The 19,559-nt window shown below is 32.2% G+C and overlaps 3 protein-coding genes across 12 annotated transcripts in view; 1 reads left to right on the top strand and 2 right to left on the bottom strand.

Annotated features, from left to right (window-relative positions):
• Nucleotides 1–1,191: 1,191 nt before the first annotated feature.
• Nucleotides 1,192–13,161, bottom strand: gpp (DOT1 like histone lysine methyltransferase grappa). 7 transcript variants are annotated; one of them, XR_001890361.1, is made up of 14 exons: nucleotides 12,511–13,161; nucleotides 11,454–11,633; nucleotides 11,053–11,379; nucleotides 10,691–10,958; nucleotides 9,941–10,622; nucleotides 9,777–9,861; nucleotides 7,150–7,536; nucleotides 6,453–7,076; nucleotides 5,960–6,387; nucleotides 5,641–5,874; nucleotides 5,498–5,559; nucleotides 4,128–4,316; nucleotides 3,382–3,462; nucleotides 2,443–2,513 (listed from the first exon to the last, which is right to left on the bottom strand). XR_001890361.1 is itself a non-coding variant. In XM_017903258.1 (13 exons), exons 1-13 carry the CDS (start codon nucleotides 12,586–12,588, stop codon nucleotides 2,059–2,061), a joined length of 3,999 nt encoding a protein of 1,332 aa, XP_017758747.1. In that variant the 5' UTR covers nucleotides 12,589–13,160; the 3' UTR covers nucleotides 1,192–2,058. The 7 variants fall into 7 exon arrangements, 6 of the variants coding, with proteins under 6 accessions (XP_017758747.1, XP_017758748.1, XP_017758751.1 ...); XM_017903258.1 differs by lacking the exon at nucleotides 3,382–3,462 and having other exon boundaries at nucleotides 1,192–2,513; nucleotides 12,511–13,160; XM_017903262.1 differs by lacking the exon at nucleotides 2,443–2,513 and having other exon boundaries at nucleotides 3,399–3,530.
• A 681-nt stretch (nucleotides 13,162–13,842) lies between these two features.
• On the top strand, nucleotides 13,843–16,088 carry PSR (bifunctional arginine demethylase and lysyl-hydroxylase PSR). Of its 4 annotated transcripts, XM_017903232.1 has the most exons (7): nucleotides 13,929–13,998; nucleotides 14,103–14,230; nucleotides 14,457–14,662; nucleotides 14,733–15,015; nucleotides 15,151–15,506; nucleotides 15,604–15,836; nucleotides 15,968–16,088. In XM_017903232.1, exons 3-7 carry the CDS (start codon nucleotides 14,525–14,527, stop codon nucleotides 15,993–15,995), a joined length of 1,038 nt encoding a protein of 345 aa, XP_017758721.1. In that variant the 5' UTR covers nucleotides 13,929–13,998; nucleotides 14,103–14,230; nucleotides 14,457–14,524; the 3' UTR covers nucleotides 15,996–16,088. The 4 variants fall into 4 exon arrangements, with proteins under 4 accessions (XP_017758720.1, XP_017758721.1, XP_017758723.1 ...); XM_017903231.1 differs by lacking the exon at nucleotides 14,103–14,230 and having other exon boundaries at nucleotides 13,843–13,998; XM_017903234.1 differs by lacking the exon at nucleotides 13,929–13,998 and having other exon boundaries at nucleotides 14,039–14,230.
• A 1,280-nt stretch (nucleotides 16,089–17,368) lies between these two features.
• Klp31E (kinesin-like protein 31E) overlaps nucleotides 17,369–19,559 on the bottom strand; it is an 8,499-nt gene continuing 6,308 nt past the window's right edge. The window contains exons 12-16 of the mRNA XM_017903286.1: nucleotides 18,815–18,983; nucleotides 18,648–18,753; nucleotides 18,011–18,565; nucleotides 17,649–17,916; nucleotides 17,369–17,441 (exon numbers count right to left, since the gene is read on the bottom strand). Coding sequence (XP_017758775.1) covers nucleotides 17,369–17,441; nucleotides 17,649–17,916; nucleotides 18,011–18,565; nucleotides 18,648–18,753; nucleotides 18,815–18,983 — 1,171 coding nt within the window. The remainder of the gene's footprint in view (nucleotides 17,442–17,648; nucleotides 17,917–18,010; nucleotides 18,566–18,647; nucleotides 18,754–18,814; nucleotides 18,984–19,559) is intronic.

The following is a 19,559-nucleotide window of genomic DNA, read 5'->3' as shown; positions in this document are numbered from 1 at the left end:
GCTCACGCAGCAAATCAATGAATTACCCTAACAAATGTACTAGTGTATCCCTTTGTTTATAACAGAAGTGTATTATTGCATAGACAACGATTAACATAATCAGGCAACATCGTAATAAATTTCTTTTACTCCCGATGATATACGCTTAAAAATGTGTCTACCATTCCATGCTGTTTTCTCTCTCATTTCTTCTTCTCGGCGTTAAAGAGATCGGGCAACAAAATGGTAACAATGTAACATCGGTATTTTTCATTATACCACGATTCGTAAGATTCATTCTTCTTTTTCATTACTGAGGTGATAAACCACGCAAATGGAAGGTAGGAATGAAACAGAGAAAATATGATTGTTACAAAAACCTTAGTATTAAAATATTTCAATAAAAACAATAAATAATAATCATGATCAATAATAAAATTAATAGAAGTTTCGGCAGTGTATATAACATGCTAAACTTGGCAGGTGCCTACATCGTTATTTAATTATATCGTATTAATGTATAAGGAGATTATTAAATAATTCGATAACTAATTACAATCATATACGGCGAGCGGTCGATTTTTTCTCTAGCTCTCTTTTCTTTCGTATTTTTTTTTTTTTTTTTTTCTTTCTTTTTTTACATTTCATTCCATGACAGTTACTCGGTTGTTCCTCTTTCTTTTTACAAACTTTCTGTACTATATTTACGACACAATGACTAAAAAATCTTTTATACAACGTGGACGCACGTATTTTTCAAAGAGTGCGTCGCATTATATTTACAAGTCGAATCTCGTATTCACCAGCGAGATTATTTCAAATCTGATCAAGCTCTGCTGGGAAAATTTTTCTATTTAACTCTCGTAGAGAGATCATTCTTTGGATTATTCTGCACAATCTTACAAATCAATGGGTAAATTTGTGCTAGAAAAAAAAGAAATAGAAAAAAAAAAAAATAAAAAAAAATAAAAATAAAAATAAAAACAACGAAAAAAATGAATTAGATTTAACTTCCGGTTAATGAAATGACTATTCTTCGCTGTCTGTTGTCATATTCATGTATGAGCAACAGTGAACACTTCGATATAGTATCCTCCAGAAACGATCGGGGGATACAGAGCCGCATATAAAATTTGCAGCGAATATTTGCTACGAACACACGTAGGTTTTGGTAGCTTCTATTCTTTCTGTTTTGTCAGCAGTTATGCTAGCTTCTACGCCCATAATATATGGTACATTTTTTACATGGTACTTTCTCCTGCCCTATTATATTTTACACGTGACAATCACATACCATAATTATAGACGCGTCCATTTACAAATTGTTTACTTTTTCCTTCTGTTTAAGTCAAGGAATATAATCTCTATGGTATTAGCATATGCTTATGAAGGCAAACACATTCTCACCGTATGTCATATATCAAATCGGCAATGATTATTCTCTAAATTTTTTTTTCTTTCCCCCAAAAATGTAGTGACTAATAATATTATGTTCAAATATTTATCAGTGAGTAATGTATAACAGCGTTTTTCACGACCTTCTGACCTTCATTTTTTAATATACGCGTGTGTGTATATGGCTAAATATTAAATAGATTTTTACGATCGAAATATAACACTTCGAAAAGAATTTCATAGTACATTTAGCCTCACAATCAAGTTCTCTATTAAATAAATATATATACCCGACAATGAAATACATAAAAACAAAAACAAATTATCGAGCAATTCGCTCGGCTCAAAAGTTGCCCCTTCTTTAACACAAACAACAAGAAAAGAAAAAAAATCTTTTAACTCGAACACGAGAGACGTGTTTTATAATCGAGTTAAAAAAAAGTATCCAATATATTGCAATATTGTACATATTTCAAAATAATTAAGGATCACTTTAAACAGCAGACTGTAAAGCGTAGGAGGAAATAACATTTCTATCATGAAAAGAAATCATATATCCGTAACCAAAGAAATACGGACCGCATTCAAATTAATTCTGTGAATCTAACAACCATAAAAGAGAACCCGTTAAAAAGCTTAATATACTTGCTTTTTAAGATACGCTGTATAAAAAGTTGATCAAGATTATTCGTCATTCGAAGGCCACTGCCCCGAATGATTCCAATCCCAATCTTTGCCTTTAGGACGAAACTTACTGGTACTCCCAGAATTGTTCCAATCTCTATGAAAGAACTTTTTTTTAAAGTGATGTCGTTCTGGATCTGGTTGACGTTGATATTTTAGAGGCACCGAAGATGTGCTACTACTACTGCTGCTGTTACTGCTCGTACTACTACTGTTGGAGGGATTCGGTGGACGAGGACTAGTCGGTGAAGGTGTACGTGGGGGTCCCAGTGCTTCGTCCGGCGACGGTATCACCGGTGGAGGTCCTGTCACAGTGCTATCCGATCCTAAACCACTATCGGGACTTGTGTTTACTCCCTCAGTTGATCTTCTTCGCTTATCCAACTCCGTGGATGCGAAGGCAACCAGTCTATCGAATCCAGAACTGATACGGTCTTGCCAATCCGCCTCTCCGTCTGCAAAATGAATTATGCTTAGTTGCTGCACCGCTTATGTACTCTAAGACGGTACAACGTATTTTCATAAAAATAAGCCAATAACCCTTCTTGGTAATAATACAGTAAGATATGTTTGTATTCTTGTAATAGTTACTATGCATGTAAGTGTTAAATTATAAATCTCGTGTAATAAAATGATTTTATTAACAAATGATTAAATATCTGTATCGTGTACGATAATAAATATTGTTTTACAGATAGTGTATAAAATGTTATACGTTTAAAATATAATTGCCAATAAAGATCTGTAAATGATCATCGTATAGTTAGTAAATGCGATTTATTTGTATAATAGAGTATTATCTTTTTGTTATGCAAATACATCGTTCATTAACAAATAAAATATACATGGTAATCATATATTATGTACAGTACCTTGTAATATCCACTTCATCATTTCTTGTACAATACATACAACTACTCAATAAAAAAAACACTACATTAATCGCATTTTATATATTATTCTATCATGCAGAAAAGCATGCACCAAAGTTACAAAAACCCATTAACTAAAAATACAATATTTTTATATAAATCTAACATGCTCCATTTGTCCTTAAGTTCCTGAATATGCATAAGTAGGCTGTGAATTGTGAAATAATTTTTATCATTATATTTTTATAAGGAGAAAAAAAAAAAGAAAAATGTTTAGAGTCTGGCTTATTTTCATGGAAAATGTATTATATATAATATAAAATATATAAGATATATTATATTATATACAAAAATAAAAAAAAGCTAAGAATCTAAAACTATATTTTATCAAAAGGCTGTAATAATGATAATAAAGAAAAGAATTTTGAACAACCCCTGTGGGATAACTCACCAGCAACCACGAACCAACCCACAGGCAGCCGTACTTTTTGATTTCTCCCTCTGAATGTGTCTCAATCTCTAATAAAACAAGCTTCAAGGGTTGTGAGTGAGATTGAGTATGTGACAGACAGATCTAACCAACAAACAGCTACAGTGCATCTAACAAATACAGCAAACAACAACAAAAATAAATATAAATAAAGATCAAGTACCAGCTCCATAAGATAAACCATAGATAATGATCTTGAACCATTAGTGCATAAAAATACTAATAAAAGATGCATAGCAGAAACTAATACAACAGTGTTTTTAAAAAGATAAAGCAAAGTGTTTAGTAAAAGTTTTGTATAGTAAAGATATAAAAGAGTATTTATGAGCAGAGAAAATAAATCACACACCTTGTCTATAACAAGGTCTAAATAATAATAATAAAAGAAAAATATGAAATATATTTATCACCAATTTCAAGATTCTCTATTCTGTTGCTGAGTTGGCAAAATTGTATTTACTAAATATAATTGTATTATAAAAACTAATTTATTTTATCAATAAATATAATAATATTAAAGAATTTGATACTTTATATGTATTTAAAGAAATTAAAGGTTTTTTTAACATATTGTTGTTTCTTTTTACAGCCAGTGTAGGAAGCATATTTAAAAACTTGGATATGTACATTCCAAAGCATTTCCTACTCTAATACAACAGAATGCATAATAGAGGGTGTAAAATGAAAATATAGAACATTGTGCTTACCGTCATCGCCAATACCATTTCGTTGTCTCTGCGTTGTCATCTGGGGTTCATCGACTAGTGGCGTAGACGTATTAGAATGTGGTTCTACGAGAGGACTCAATGGCGCTCCGCTCGTGCTTACTGATGATACGATTGCCTCTGTTTTCACTGACATTGAAGGTTGTGATTGACAAATAGCTGTCACCATACCATTTGTTGTTGCACTGCCATTATTGTTGCTACTGGTTGCATAACGATAAAAAAAAAAAGAAAAATGTTTAGAGTCTGGCTTATTTTCATGGAAAATGTATTATATATAATATAAAATATATAAGATATATTATATTATATACAAAAATAAAAAAAAGCTAAGAATCTAAAACTATATTTTATCAAAAGGCTGTAATAATGATAATAAAGAAAAGAATTTTGAACAACCCCTGTGGGATAACTCACCAGCAACCACGAACCAACCCACAGGCAGCCGTACTTTTTGATTTCTCCCTCTGAATGTGTCTCAATCTCTAATAAAACAAGCTTCAAGGGTTGTGAGTGAGATTGAGTATGTGACAGACAGATCTAACCAACAAACAGCTACAGTGCATCTAACAAATACAGCAAACAACAACAAAAATAAATATAAATAAAGATCAAGTACCAGCTCCATAAGATAAACCATAGATAATGATCTTGAACCATTAGTGCATAAAAATACTAATAAAAGATGCATAGCAGAAACTAATACAACAGTGTTTTTAAAAAGATAAAGCAAAGTGTTTAGTAAAAGTTTTGTATAGTAAAGATATAAAAGAGTATTTATGAGCAGAGAAAATAAATCACACACCTTGTCTATAACAAGGTCTAAATAATAATAATAAAAGAAAAATATGAAATATATTTATCACCAATTTCAAGATTCTCTATTCTGTTGCTGAGTTGGCAAAATTGTATTTACTAAATATAATTGTATTATAAAAACTAATTTATTTTATCAATAAATATAATAATATTAAAGAATTTGATACTTTATATGTATTTAAAGAAATTAAAGGTTTTTTTAACATATTGTTGTTTCTTTTTACAGCCAGTGTAGGAAGCATATTTAAAAACTTGGATATGTACATTCCAAAGCATTTCCTACTCTAATACAACAGAATGCATAATAGAGGGTGTAAAATGAAAATATAGAACATTGTGCTTACCGTCATCGCCAATACCATTTCGTTGTCTCTGCGTTGTCATCTGGGGTTCATCGACTAGTGGCGTAGACGTATTAGAATGTGGTTCTACGAGAGGACTCAATGGCGCTCCGCTCGTGCTTACTGATGATACGATTGCCTCTGTTTTCACTGACATTGAAGGTTGTGATTGACAAATAGCTGTCACCATACCATTTGTTGTTGCACTGCCATTATTGTTGCTACTGGTTGCATAACGAGGGTATGGTTGAAATCTATTACAAAATAAATACATATCAGATCATGCTTTTCATTTTTCAATATGAAAAGAAGGTAAAAGTAAATGAAATTCATACCTTCTATTCGTAGTCAGCATTGGCTCGGTTTTCGTATTGTGATTATTTAATATACGGGCATGTAAAGATGCAGCTAATCCTTCTACGGGTAAAAGTTCGCCGTTTGATGTTGTCTGCGATGAATGCAATGATGGCGGAGGATGAGCCTGTGTGAGTGACTGAGAAGGATTGTCAGAGAAATACGATTCATGATAAGGTTTGATATCTGCACGAGGTAACTGAACTGGTGTGTATCTAAAGAAGCAAAAATAAATGAATTATAAAATGCAGTTTGCTACATATAAAAGCATAATTATCAAATAAACGCATAATATAATACCTTTGTGGTTGTGTTACTGGAGTAAATAATACAGATGATCTGGAGGTGGTAGTAGGAGTACATGTTGAAACTGCAGAAGAAGTTGGAGCATAACTTGCTACATGCGCGAGAGTTGATAAACCAGCATCACCCTCTGCACTAGCTGGTCTACTAATAGGAGAATATACAGTTTCCGGCCTTATCATTGCGCTCATATCAACAGCTGCATTTATTATAGATTGATTGGATATTTCTAATGTTCTTTCTATTTCTCCACTGACCAAATCACCAATTGTTCTAGTACCAAGCAGTCCATTTCCGCCCGTTACAATACGATTGTCATGAGTCGATTGCCTTGAATCGATTGTTGGCCTGTCTGATGGTGTTAAGTGAGAAGAAAGACGTTCTTGAGAGAGATGACGACGAAGTGCTAACTTCGCAGGTGAAACCTATGAAATAATGATTTAAATTATAAATACTTACATATTAAATAATAAAATTATTTTAAAATTACCTGTGTATAATCAGGAGTAGAAACATTTTGCGGCAATGCAATACGTTTTCTATCTGGCTCAGTCTGATTTTGTAATTGCACCTGTAGTTGCATTTGTTGTTGTTTATTTCTATTTTGTTGATCTTCATTTAAAACACTCGTAATAATACTCTTCAGTCTATCCTCGAAATTTGCAACCCTAGGAGGCTCCTGAGTTCTATTTGTTATCTCTTTATTATTTATTTGTGGTTGTGAGGATGAAATGGATGACGAAGTAGTAGAAAAACTGAGAGATGCTTGTGGCAATCTGGTTCTAGAATTACTACTGGTATTAGTATTTTGTCTATTTAATATTCGACCAGCTTCTATTTGTCTGCCAGTTTCCAAAATCTTTTGCGCCAATATTTCTGGATTGTTTTCTTGTATCTTTCCGATATCAGGAACGTCAGGCCATTCTTGCGATCTAGAACGCCCTTCTCTATTTTTTCGTGACGATCCACTCTTCCCATTTGGCTGCTGATGATGATGTTGATTTTGTGAATGTTTAGAGCTTAATGCTTCTCTCTGTTGCTGGGCTATTGCAGCAACCTGTTTTTCATTGCTTGCTCGTTCCAACACATTTAGTTCTTGTTCCAATTTAGACACCTAATTTAATGGAATATAATTTATATATTTAAATTCATTTTACTTGTGTAAGAGTAAAAAAAATTCTACTAACTTGGCAATGTAATCTTTTACGTTGAGACAAAGTTGCGGAAATTTCTTTCAATATGTAATCCTGAGTAAGTGGCTGTGGTGGGTTTGATATGCCGTTCGTGTTTGTAAGATTACTATATTTTTCTTGTAATTCTTGATGTCTAAGCGCAGTTAGTCTCGATTGTTCACTCTCCATAGATGCAACTTGAGCTTGTAACTTACTTGCTTTGGCTTGTAACTGTTTGTGTCTAAGAACTATCTCCTTAGCTTTAGCAAGTAAATCTCCAGGTGATGTTGCATTTATACCTAACTCTGTCATTCTTGCTTTTAAAAGTGCTACACTATCATCAATTAATACTTTTATCTGTTTTTCTAATTGCGCCGCTCTCGATTGTAACTTTGAATTTCTTTCTCTTTCTTTTGCAATATCCGTATTGACTGATACTCTGTATGAAGGAGTTCTCATTGATTCTAACATGAGCATGAATTGGTCCCTGTATTCAAAAATATAGTTGCGTAAACAACTCTATATATAGATAGGTATGTGTACATTTTATAAAAAATTAAACATACCTGAATAAATCCAAAAGTATTTGTAATGCATATGGAGTGGCGGACGGAGCAGGTGGTATACTAAGTTCTTCATGTACAGAGGTGGAATGTGACTGTAATGAAAGTGATAATGAAGACAGTTGTTGATCCACGCAACCAGGCGCAGGCGGTGGCTTCTTTCCTAAAGCTTGTGGAGATGTGCTAAGTAATGTTTGACTATGTAGTAAGTCCAGGCCAGAAATATTAATTGCTTTCTTGGGTTTCGATTTCTTTACACCTCTTCCTCTCTGTTTGCCGCCCCTAGCTGGAGGTCTTGTTATACCATTGGATTTTCTATTCAACTTTCTACGGATCTTGTTTGGTTGCCGACGATTTTTAATATTATTCTCATCTGCATCTGAATCACTATTCGTTCCCTGTTGCTCTGAATGATTTGGGCTATCCAACTGCCTCGAAAGATCTCGTTTAGCTCTGTCACCTCTTTCACCTCTATTTGTAACCTTATTACTACTGCTGGCAGTGTTATTTATCACAGAATCAGAATTTTCATCACCACCTTGTTTATTATTCTTTAAGCGGTGGAAATAACGTTCTAACTTGGTACGATCAATTACATGTAGATAATAAGACACTGGTTTACCAGTCCACGAAACAGAGCCCTTTAACGGTGACATTTCCGAAACATGCATTATTGTGCCAATATCTGAAAATAAAAAGGATTACGAATTTTTATCAGATATTTACTATCTTTTTAGGAATATAATGAATTACCACTGAGATTTCTATCCGTGATGCGAAAGTTGAGGGGACAAAATGACTTTGATGATACGATACGTGCACCATCTCGTAAGTCAGCAAATCTTTCTTTTAACTGATGATCCACCGTTGGACCAAATGCAAAATTATTGACAAATACTATTGTAGCTCCAGTAATGCTTTCACGATGTTCGTCAGCTAAAAAATCGCCTTTTACCAAACGATACTCGCCGCATCTTTTTCCATACCAATTCAACCATTTACGAAAGTTTACTTCCATACTCTAATATTTGACAGAAATAAGAGACTTATACACACAACAATTCATTATTACCAAAATAGTGCTGTCACAAAAACCCATTAAAAGAGTAACATACCTGTGCATATCTTGATGGTACATCAGCTCTTTCAACGCCAATACAAATTTTACATAAAGTTGCTGCAGCCATTTGAAGAACTACTTGACCAACTCCAGACCCCAAGTCAACAAATACATCATCATCTGTTACATCAATCTGATCGATCATTTGACATACAAGCTCATAACTTGTTTCTCCATATACTTCTGGTGAAAAGGGCTCATACTGATTTAACTTATCTGGTTCCACTACTGCTTGATTATATGTTTGCTGAAGTATATGCCTTAATAAACCTCGACTAGGTCGTTTATTTAACCTTTGTGATGGTAAACTAGTGCCTTTCTCCTATGTCAAATTATTTTGAGTTATTACAAGCAAATTACTAATTTAACTAAATATAATTAATTTTTTTTACTTACCAGCTGAACTAAACTATCAATTGCTCTATTAAATCTGTCACACAAATTTTTCATACTTTCATAATCTCTTGTGTCATAATCACACAAAATATTATTTTCTAACGGTAGCTTTAAGTCAGGCAAATCCTCACAAACCCATCTCATTGTTTCAACGACATCAAGTGCACCATCATGACGATCCTATAATTAATTATTTAATAAAACTCATTTGAATTAAATAATACATAATTGTAGTAAACATTATCTTAAATTCCGATTTTCCTTTTTTCTTTACTTATACAATATCTTAAACTGATGTATAGAAATATCTTTTAAAACACAGAGATAACTCTATATATATTGCAAATAAATTTATTGTCAATAAACATTTTTAAATGACTAGTAAAAACTTGTACTATAGGTATACATTATAAAATTAAATTTAATAGAAGGTACTGTAAATATAAGCTGTTACATATACTAATAGAAATATATAGCATGCTATAAAAAAAATATAGAAATTTCTAACTGTTATAAATTTATTTTAACATGCATTACAAATATTTTGACTGTAAGATATAAATTTCTCTTTCTTTTGCAATATCCGTATTGACTGATACTCTGTATGAAGGAGTTCTCATTGATTCTAACATGAGCATGAATTGGTCCCTGTATTCAAAAATATAGTTGCGTAAACAACTCTATATATAGATAGGTATGTGTACATTTTATAAAAAATTAAACATACCTGAATAAATCCAAAAGTATTTGTAATGCATATGGAGTGGCGGACGGAGCAGGTGGTATACTAAGTTCTTCATGTACAGAGGTGGAATGTGACTGTAATGAAAGTGATAATGAAGACAGTTGTTGATCCACGCAACCAGGCGCAGGCGGTGGCTTCTTTCCTAAAGCTTGTGGAGATGTGCTAAGTAATGTTTGACTATGTAGTAAGTCCAGGCCAGAAATATTAATTGCTTTCTTGGGTTTCGATTTCTTTACACCTCTTCCTCTCTGTTTGCCGCCCCTAGCTGGAGGTCTTGTTATACCATTGGATTTTCTATTCAACTTTCTACGGATCTTGTTTGGTTGCCGACGATTTTTAATATTATTCTCATCTGCATCTGAATCACTATTCGTTCCCTGTTGCTCTGAATGATTTGGGCTATCCAACTGCCTCGAAAGATCTCGTTTAGCTCTGTCACCTCTTTCACCTCTATTTGTAACCTTATTACTACTGCTGGCAGTGTTATTTATCACAGAATCAGAATTTTCATCACCACCTTGTTTATTATTCTTTAAGCGGTGGAAATAACGTTCTAACTTGGTACGATCAATTACATGTAGATAATAAGACACTGGTTTACCAGTCCACGAAACAGAGCCCTTTAACGGTGACATTTCCGAAACATGCATTATTGTGCCAATATCTGAAAATAAAAAGGATTACGAATTTTTATCAGATATTTACTATCTTTTTAGGAATATAATGAATTACCACTGAGATTTCTATCCGTGATGCGAAAGTTGAGGGGACAAAATGACTTTGATGATACGATACGTGCACCATCTCGTAAGTCAGCAAATCTTTCTTTTAACTGATGATCCACCGTTGGACCAAATGCAAAATTATTGACAAATACTATTGTAGCTCCAGTAATGCTTTCACGATGTTCGTCAGCTAAAAAATCGCCTTTTACCAAACGATACTCGCCGCATCTTTTTCCATACCAATTCAACCATTTACGAAAGTTTACTTCCATACTCTAATATTTGACAGAAATAAGAGACTTATACACACAACAATTCATTATTACCAAAATAGTGCTGTCACAAAAACCCATTAAAAGAGTAACATACCTGTGCATATCTTGATGGTACATCAGCTCTTTCAACGCCAATACAAATTTTACATAAAGTTGCTGCAGCCATTTGAAGAACTACTTGACCAACTCCAGACCCCAAGTCAACAAATACATCATCATCTGTTACATCAATCTGATCGATCATTTGACATACAAGCTCATAACTTGTTTCTCCATATACTTCTGGTGAAAAGGGCTCATACTGATTTAACTTATCTGGTTCCACTACTGCTTGATTATATGTTTGCTGAAGTATATGCCTTAATAAACCTCGACTAGGTCGTTTATTTAACCTTTGTGATGGTAAACTAGTGCCTTTCTCCTATGTCAAATTATTTTGAGTTATTACAAGCAAATTACTAATTTAACTAAATATAATTAATTTTTTTTACTTACCAGCTGAACTAAACTATCAATTGCTCTATTAAATCTGTCACACAAATTTTTCATACTTTCATAATCTCTTGTGTCATAATCACACAAAATATTATTTTCTAACGGTAGCTTTAAGTCAGGCAAATCCTCACAAACCCATCTCATTGTTTCAACGACATCAAGTGCACCATCATGACGATCCTATAATTAATTATTTAATAAAACTCATTTGAATTAAATAATACATAATTGTAGTAAACATTATCTTAAATTCCGATTTTCCTTTTTTCTTTACTTATACAATATCTTAAACTGATGTATAGAAATATCTTTTAAAACACAGAGATAACTCTATATATATTGCAAATAAATTTATTGTCAATAAACATTTTTAAATGACTAGTAAAAACTTGTACTATAGGTATACATTATAAAATTAAATTTAATAGAAGGTACTGTAAATATAAGCTGTTACATATACTAATAGAAATATATAGCATGCTATAAAAAAAATATAGAAATTTCTAACTGTTATAAATTTATTTTAACATGCATTACAAATATTTTGACTGTAAGATATAAATCAATATTAATTATTATAACATAAAAATCTAATTATTTCACATAAAAAATATTTGTGATTTAATGTAGGCAACATATAACTTATAATAATATTATAATAATATATAAACTTCATTAAAATATAATTAATGAAAAAATTATTCTGAAAGAAACTAAATAATGATAGTTGCAAGTATCTCCTTTATGTACCTATATATGTACATGCAAACAGAGCACAGTGTACAATTAAAGGTTGCATATATAAATAGTTATTAATAATCATGAGATGTGAAAAACTCGAGAATTCAAAACGTTTTATGGTTCTGAGTAGAACAAATGTGACAGCGTGATAAAATAGTGGTGGGAAAAATTCGCGTCGTGCGATACATGTACGATCAGCTGTGAGAATGAGGGATAAACGACAGGTCACACAGCAACTCTCTATGTATTTCTCATATATCATGTATTTCTTACATAGAATAAACTTAAATGCGCAATTACAAAAAAAACTACTTACAGATCCGGATCCGGAGGTGAGGGGCCATTGATAGACAATCGGTTCTGCTCCGGCTGGCGAGTGCAGGCGCAGCTCCATTTTAGCAGGGCCGTCGTCCTCGTCCCCGTCGTCGTCGCCGTCCACTTCTTTAGTAAGGCGTTTCTTTCGAAAGCCTAGCTCAGGATTGTGTGACGTAACCACTTTGATTAACCGTTCGGCGGAGGATCGTGGTCGCTCGTCCTCCCCGCACTAGGACACTACCACCACGTAGACGACGCTCGCGGACCCCCCCCGCTCCGCGGTTACTTCCCCGGACATGAAAAGATACGAAAGGCCACCTTCAGCGACCGTCAACCCACAGGGACAAGCGTTAGCCTCAAAGGCAAGCATCCAACTTCGACGCGACGAAGGGGAGGGCGAATGGAGCACGCCAAAACGGCCACCAGGAACACGGAACACGAGGCGCACAACAGAAAAACACTGACAGACTATTGTGCTGCTCAAGAAACAGAGGTTTGGGGGGGATGACGACATCAAAACATGGCGTCATGCCTCTTCCTTCTACCGTATCGTGCTCGTGCGGCAGCACATCCGGGTATTCCGCGCCAACTTACTTTACTGCGCATGCGTGTCGGGAACCGTTGAACTTTCGACCGCGGATACAAGTTTCTTGTTATGTTATTATTTCATATCTTTTTAAATGTCAGTTTATGTGTTATTTTCGCAAGAAAATAGATTTATTAGATATGTTTTTTTAGTTTGTTAACGAAATTATTAGAATTACTGGAGAAAATTTTTTTTAATATCATACTTTATAATGATGTAACAATTTGATAATGTATTTATGATTATAAAAATTTTGTTTATTGGAAAAAATGAAAATGACAAGCGTATATATTTTAAAACATATTCTTTTTAACAGTTAATACTGTCATATTTTAAATAAAGAGCTGATTTATGCATGTGATTATCTAAGTATGAGAGCGAAAGTTACGATATCGATATTTCTAGAAGCGCAATTACATTTATGGAATGACCTATTGGTAGAACATGGTATTTGTCACGTAGGCAGTCATACGCAAGAATCAGCGCCTCTGTACATAATGTACAGAACTTTAGTTATGCTACTTAAGGTCATCGTATTGTAGTCAACAAAAGCAAAGCTATATAGAGTAACGAAGGCACACATGACAAAATCATATAAAATGAAATCTGAATAATATATTATATATTTTTCTAAAATATTAATAAGAAAGTAGTACTTAATGTTTCATATATTTATGAAAATATTAGCTAATGTTTTGATACACCTTACGGGATTTATGCGAACTAAAAAGTACAGTTACCACTGAATGACGTGTTACACATATTTCTTGATTGTAAATTGTAAATATATTGAAAATAGATTAATTAGGTAACATAATAAACGTGTAGCCATGACGGATGAATTGAAATTAGATCATCGTGCGAAAAAGAGGATCAAAGAGGTTAAAAGGAAAGCTAGACCAGGTAAACATGTCATAACCTAACTTATAACCTATACGTTGACGTGATATGGGCGTAAATTACCTTTAACAAACAATTATTCTTCACGAATTATTTTATATTACTAGTATGACTAGAAGTAATTGAGACAACGTTTGTCTTCTTGTGACGCTCGTCGTTATAAACAGAATTTGGATATGTGATACAAGACCGATCTTTGCCGACCTTGGATGATGTAACTCCAAATTTACTGAAAGTATTACGATAACAATATAACATAATGCACTTATACGTAAATAGTTTACCGTTCCAATTGTATAAGCATTAATTGTCTTCATTACATAGTGTCAGTAATACATACAAATGTTAATAAATCTCCATTGTTTACATAAGATACTTTATTATTTTCATATTATTAAAACGTCCAAATTTTTTTAAATTGCATTTGTTTTGTTTTTACAAAAGATGAATATTTCTTCTAGAACTTGGTGATAAGGCAGCTTGGATCCAACATGGTTACAGTAAAAAATTTGAATCCTTTTGGAATTTTATGGACAATGTGGATCGTATTGATGAATCCATAGTATCTACAGAAGAATTTATAGAAAAATATGAAAAACCTTACAAGCCTGTGATAATACAAGGTGTTCAAAATGGTTGGAAAGCCCAATATAAATGGACTATAGAGGTATTTTATATTTTTTAATTACGAATCAAATATTAATATCTTTTGTTATTAATTTTCTATTAAAATATAGAGATTAGTAAAGAAATACAGAAATCAAAAATTTAAATGTGGTGAAGACAATGAAGGATATAGTGTAAAAATGAAAATGAAATATTATGTACGCTATATGCTTAATAATGAAGATGATTCGCCCCTGTATATCTTTGATAGTTCCTTTGGTGAACATCCTAGGCGAAAAAAATTATTAGAAGATTATGTTATTCCTAAATATTTCCGAGATGATCTTTTCCAATATGCTGGTGAACATCGAAGACCACCATATCGCTGGTTCGTTATGGGACCTGCAAGGTCTGGTGGGTACTTTAATTATCCTTGTATAAACAAACAGAATTATAGTAATGATATTAAATATTTTAAAAAATACCTGTATAACTGCTTTATATAAACAATTATTTTAGACTACGTTATGAATAAGTAATGTAATACAGGTACAGGCATACACATAGATCCATTAGGAACCAGTGCCTGGAATGCACTGATTTCTGGACATAAACGATGGTGTCTATTTCCTACGCACACACCTCGAGAACTTCTTAAAGTATCTGCAGCTGAAGGTGGTAAACAGAGAGATGAAGCTATTACATGGTTTTCCATTATTTATCCCCGTACAAAATTGCCTACCTGGCCACAAGATTGTTTACCTATAGAGATTTTACAAAATCCTGGTGAAACTGTTTTTGTTCCTGGTGGTTGGTGGCATGTTGTTTTAAATCTTGATGAAACTATAGCAGTTACGCAAAATTTCTGTTCTCGTACAAATTTCCCAGTAGTGTGGCATAAAACGGTAAGTATTTATGTATGAAAATATAAGTTCAATAAAATACGTTTGATACACATGCATTGTATTTGTAATTCCATATATTTTAATAATGTTGCTGTAGGTGCGAGGGAGACCAAAATTATCACGTAAATGGTTAAAAGTACTCAGGGATAAAGAACCAGAATTAGCAACACTTGCTGAAACTATAGATGTAAAAGAAGATACTGGTGTTGCCAGTGATTCTTCTAGTGGTTCTTCAAGTAGTTCTTCAAGTAGTAGTAGTAGTAGTCAATCAGAAGATAGTGCAGATGACAGTGGTCAAGAATCATTGACAACACATAAAAAGAAGAAGAGGTATATACTTGTTTCTTTATTATACGTATTTTCTGTATTAAAAGGACACGACATTTAATATTATTATTAGTCCATTTATTTTTTTGTAATTATTAGTATAATTAGACATAATACTGTTTATAAATTTTTAGAAGAAAACTAAATAACAGCCAACCCTGACAATATCAAGCATTTGGGACCTACAGAGACCTCAGACTGTACAGTATTAATCAACAATTATTGTTTGTACTAAGAGTAAATATTGTAATTATTACCACCTTCATGTTCATAATAAAATAAATGCTAGATAATACCAAACTTGTTCTTCTTAAATAAATTTGTTTAAATCCTATGCCTAACTCTCGATAATGCACTTAATTTTTGCTAAATAAATTTTTTAAAAATTACATCTTTGGACTTTATATTTCTATATACTATAGAAATGTTTTTGTTTTGTTATTTAAAAATTACATTTATAAATTCTATACATATTAAATACTTATATTCATTAAGGCAGTACTCGCGAAACTTAAATTGTAAAACATTTAAAGTCAAACAACATATCTGTTCTATGTTTCCAAACATAAAAAATCGAAATTAATAATCAGCAAGCAATAAGTCAGGTGCATTATCATTACAAATATCATATTAATTGTCTCTTATGTTATAAAATTAATACAAATTAACAAATAAATAAAAAATATATAGTTACAAAATAAATACATTTCCAATAAGTGCATATATTAGCTTTTTAATGAGTTGCTTCTCTGGAAATTTCTTGCATCTCTCTTATAGTAGCTCCACAGCCTCACCGTTCCGTCACTTCATGTCGACACGGTGACCATGCAAAGCACCAAATCGAAGTGTAAACAACATAGAAGCAAAGTAATAGAAAAATTGAATTCAATTTTCATATTCAACTTTCATAGTCAACTTTAGAGTTAATAATTATAAGAGAAATAATATTTTTTACTACAATAAAATACATTCATAACTGCAATCACGCTATTAGTGATAAATTCTTACTAGAAACTTGCACAAATACTTCCAAAAAGCAATACTTTGTACAGATAGCTTCCACAGAAAGAAATAAGAATTGATCAGGAAAGAAAAAAGAATAAAATTAAAAAAAAAAATCATCTGTTTCATATTCGATATCTAATCTAATGAGTAATATCAATAAACAATTTTACAGAAATTTAAAGCGCATTTCCGATTTCCATTATTTTCGAGTATGTAATTATATGTTAAAGCAATTGAAACAGAAATTAAAATTATCATTTCATAATTTATCCTTTCAATATATCGAAATAAAAAATTTCGATATGATTATAAATAAATAAATATATAAACAAATGAGATATTAATTGTTATAAATATCTATCAATTAAAACGTTAAAATTTTATCGAATGATATTCATGAAATACATTTATGATAATCATGTCCATACACTTTTGTAAAACAGCAAAGTGTATCTGGACAAACATGCGCATTACCACATCAACAACTTATAAATGCAAAGAAATACTATGCAGCAAAATAGAAAAATAAGTTAAAGGGAAACTGTGGAAATAGACATGGATAATGAGGAATCGGGAATACGCCACAGCTTCACCTCCCCAGAGCTGCAATGAACATTAAGACGTTATTCCATTCAAGAAAATTATGATAAGTACTGATCCCGAGCAAACATTTCAACTTAAAATAATTTATGTGACTAAATGTTCAAAGTTAATTTTAATAGTATAAAACTGTCACATTATTACAGCTTATATTTCCAATATGCTTCGGGTCAGTTTAATGTAAGTAATCATCTAAAGAAGTATACTTACTTGCTAGCAGTAAAAACGTGTTGCTGATTAGTTGTTACAGCATTGATAGCAGTACCATGTGCTCGAACTTCTCCTACTGGAATACATTCTGCTTGATCCTTTGGTACAGACCATGCCTTCAAAACTCCTCCTCGACATCCTGATATCATTACAGATCCATTATTAATCATACATAAGCCCAAAATCCAATCTTTATGAGCATTATTCAGTGACTGGACTAGTTCCATTTTGCTCAGGTCCCATCGTTTAATGCACATATCTCTTGAACCTAAAAAGTTATTCATTGTAGATTTTAAAGTTATTTAAAAAGCATTAAAAATTATAAAAAGAAATACTTAAAAAATTATCGGAATAATACTTACCAGAAAACAATGTGGAATCACAAGTTGTCAAACACTGAACACCATCATAATGTGGTGGTGCCAAACTAACAGATTGTCCAGATGCATTTGGTTCAACAAGAGATATCAGATGATCTTTGCTACCTGTTATTACTCTACCATCATCTGCGACAGCTAGGCACATTACTGCTGCTGTGTGTGGAGTACTTAATCTTCCAGTATGTGTTAATTTACGAAGATCCCATACTCGGACTTTATCGCTAGATGCGGTATACAATTCTTGCTCATCTATACTAAGTACTAAATCATTAATGGTTGTTTCACCAAGTGGAACTTGAAGCATTCTAGATGGAGTTGATAATGCAATTGGCCCACTTTGAGCTTGACCAGATGAAAATAGAGTTTTCACGCAACTATTGCCTGTTCGTAAATCCCAAACTTTTACATAAGCTGAAGAAACACTGAATAATAAATTATGCATGGGTGAATATTTCACTGCTACAACATTATTTGGATGACCACTTAATGTAAGATTTTCAATTCCTGATCCTAAATCCCATACTTTCACAGTTCGATCTAAAAATATTATATACAAATATATAAGTAACAATCAAATAGGATTTTTTAAAACATTAAATATTTGTATTATACTTGATACCTTTGGAACCACTGAAAAGCAAATCTGAAGTTGCACATATAGTCAGAACTGCTTTGCTATGTCCTTCAGCTACATGAGTACATTGCAAAACAGCACGTGGTTGTGTCTGAAAACAATTTTACATATCATGTACATCTAATAAAATGTTACATTTGTATTATTTTTACCTTGCCTTGATATTGAGAAATAATTCCTTTTATAGGTTGTGGATCTGTCGATGTTGGTTGTCTACTTGCAGTCAATCTGGAGAATACATTTTCTTCTCGACTGTTGAATCGTCGGTATGTGGTTGGAGATCCAGGAGGTGATGACACATCTGTATTTGCTACCTGTTCCCTAGTTGAGGGTTTGTTATGTTAGCGTGTTAGTTAGCTGGGTCTTTTGTCAATTTTAATCCAGAGAAGCTATGTTGTCTTAAAACAACATATATCATGCAAGTGCATTACTATAAGATATAATTACACATTGAGTTGACTTTAATTAATAACAATACTGCTGAATTAGAAATATATTAATTTGTATAATATTAAACTTTTATGATTACATATTATAACATAAGAAATTATTATACATTGATATTAGAAAAATAAAAGACATAATATTTGATTAATGGTTAATTTGTGAGAAAATCAATCATAAACAATCCACATCATGACTCGTTATAAAAAATGTTAAAAGTAATTTAAATAAAAAGATAATAATTCAGCATGGGACTTTCCAGACGTGTTTTCACAGGATAGTGCACTTTATGTGTTTGTGCTTTTATTTATTAATTGATATGTGTACAAAATAACTGCTTACATATATACAAATTCATGATTTGTTTGCGAAACAATGTTTTATACAAATAGAAATTTTTGACATTTATACATATTTATATTGGAAAGAGACAGAAGTATATTTATATATATA

This window comes from Eufriesea mexicana, unplaced genomic scaffold (assembly GCF_001483705.2).
Source record: "Eufriesea mexicana isolate 0111107269 unplaced genomic scaffold, ASM148370v2 scaffold2208, whole genome shotgun sequence".
NCBI classification, from domain to species: domain Eukaryota; kingdom Metazoa; phylum Arthropoda; class Insecta; order Hymenoptera; family Apidae; genus Eufriesea; species Eufriesea mexicana.
Note: the sequence above shows the minus strand (reverse complement) of the source record. Positions and strands in the feature narration are given on the sequence as shown.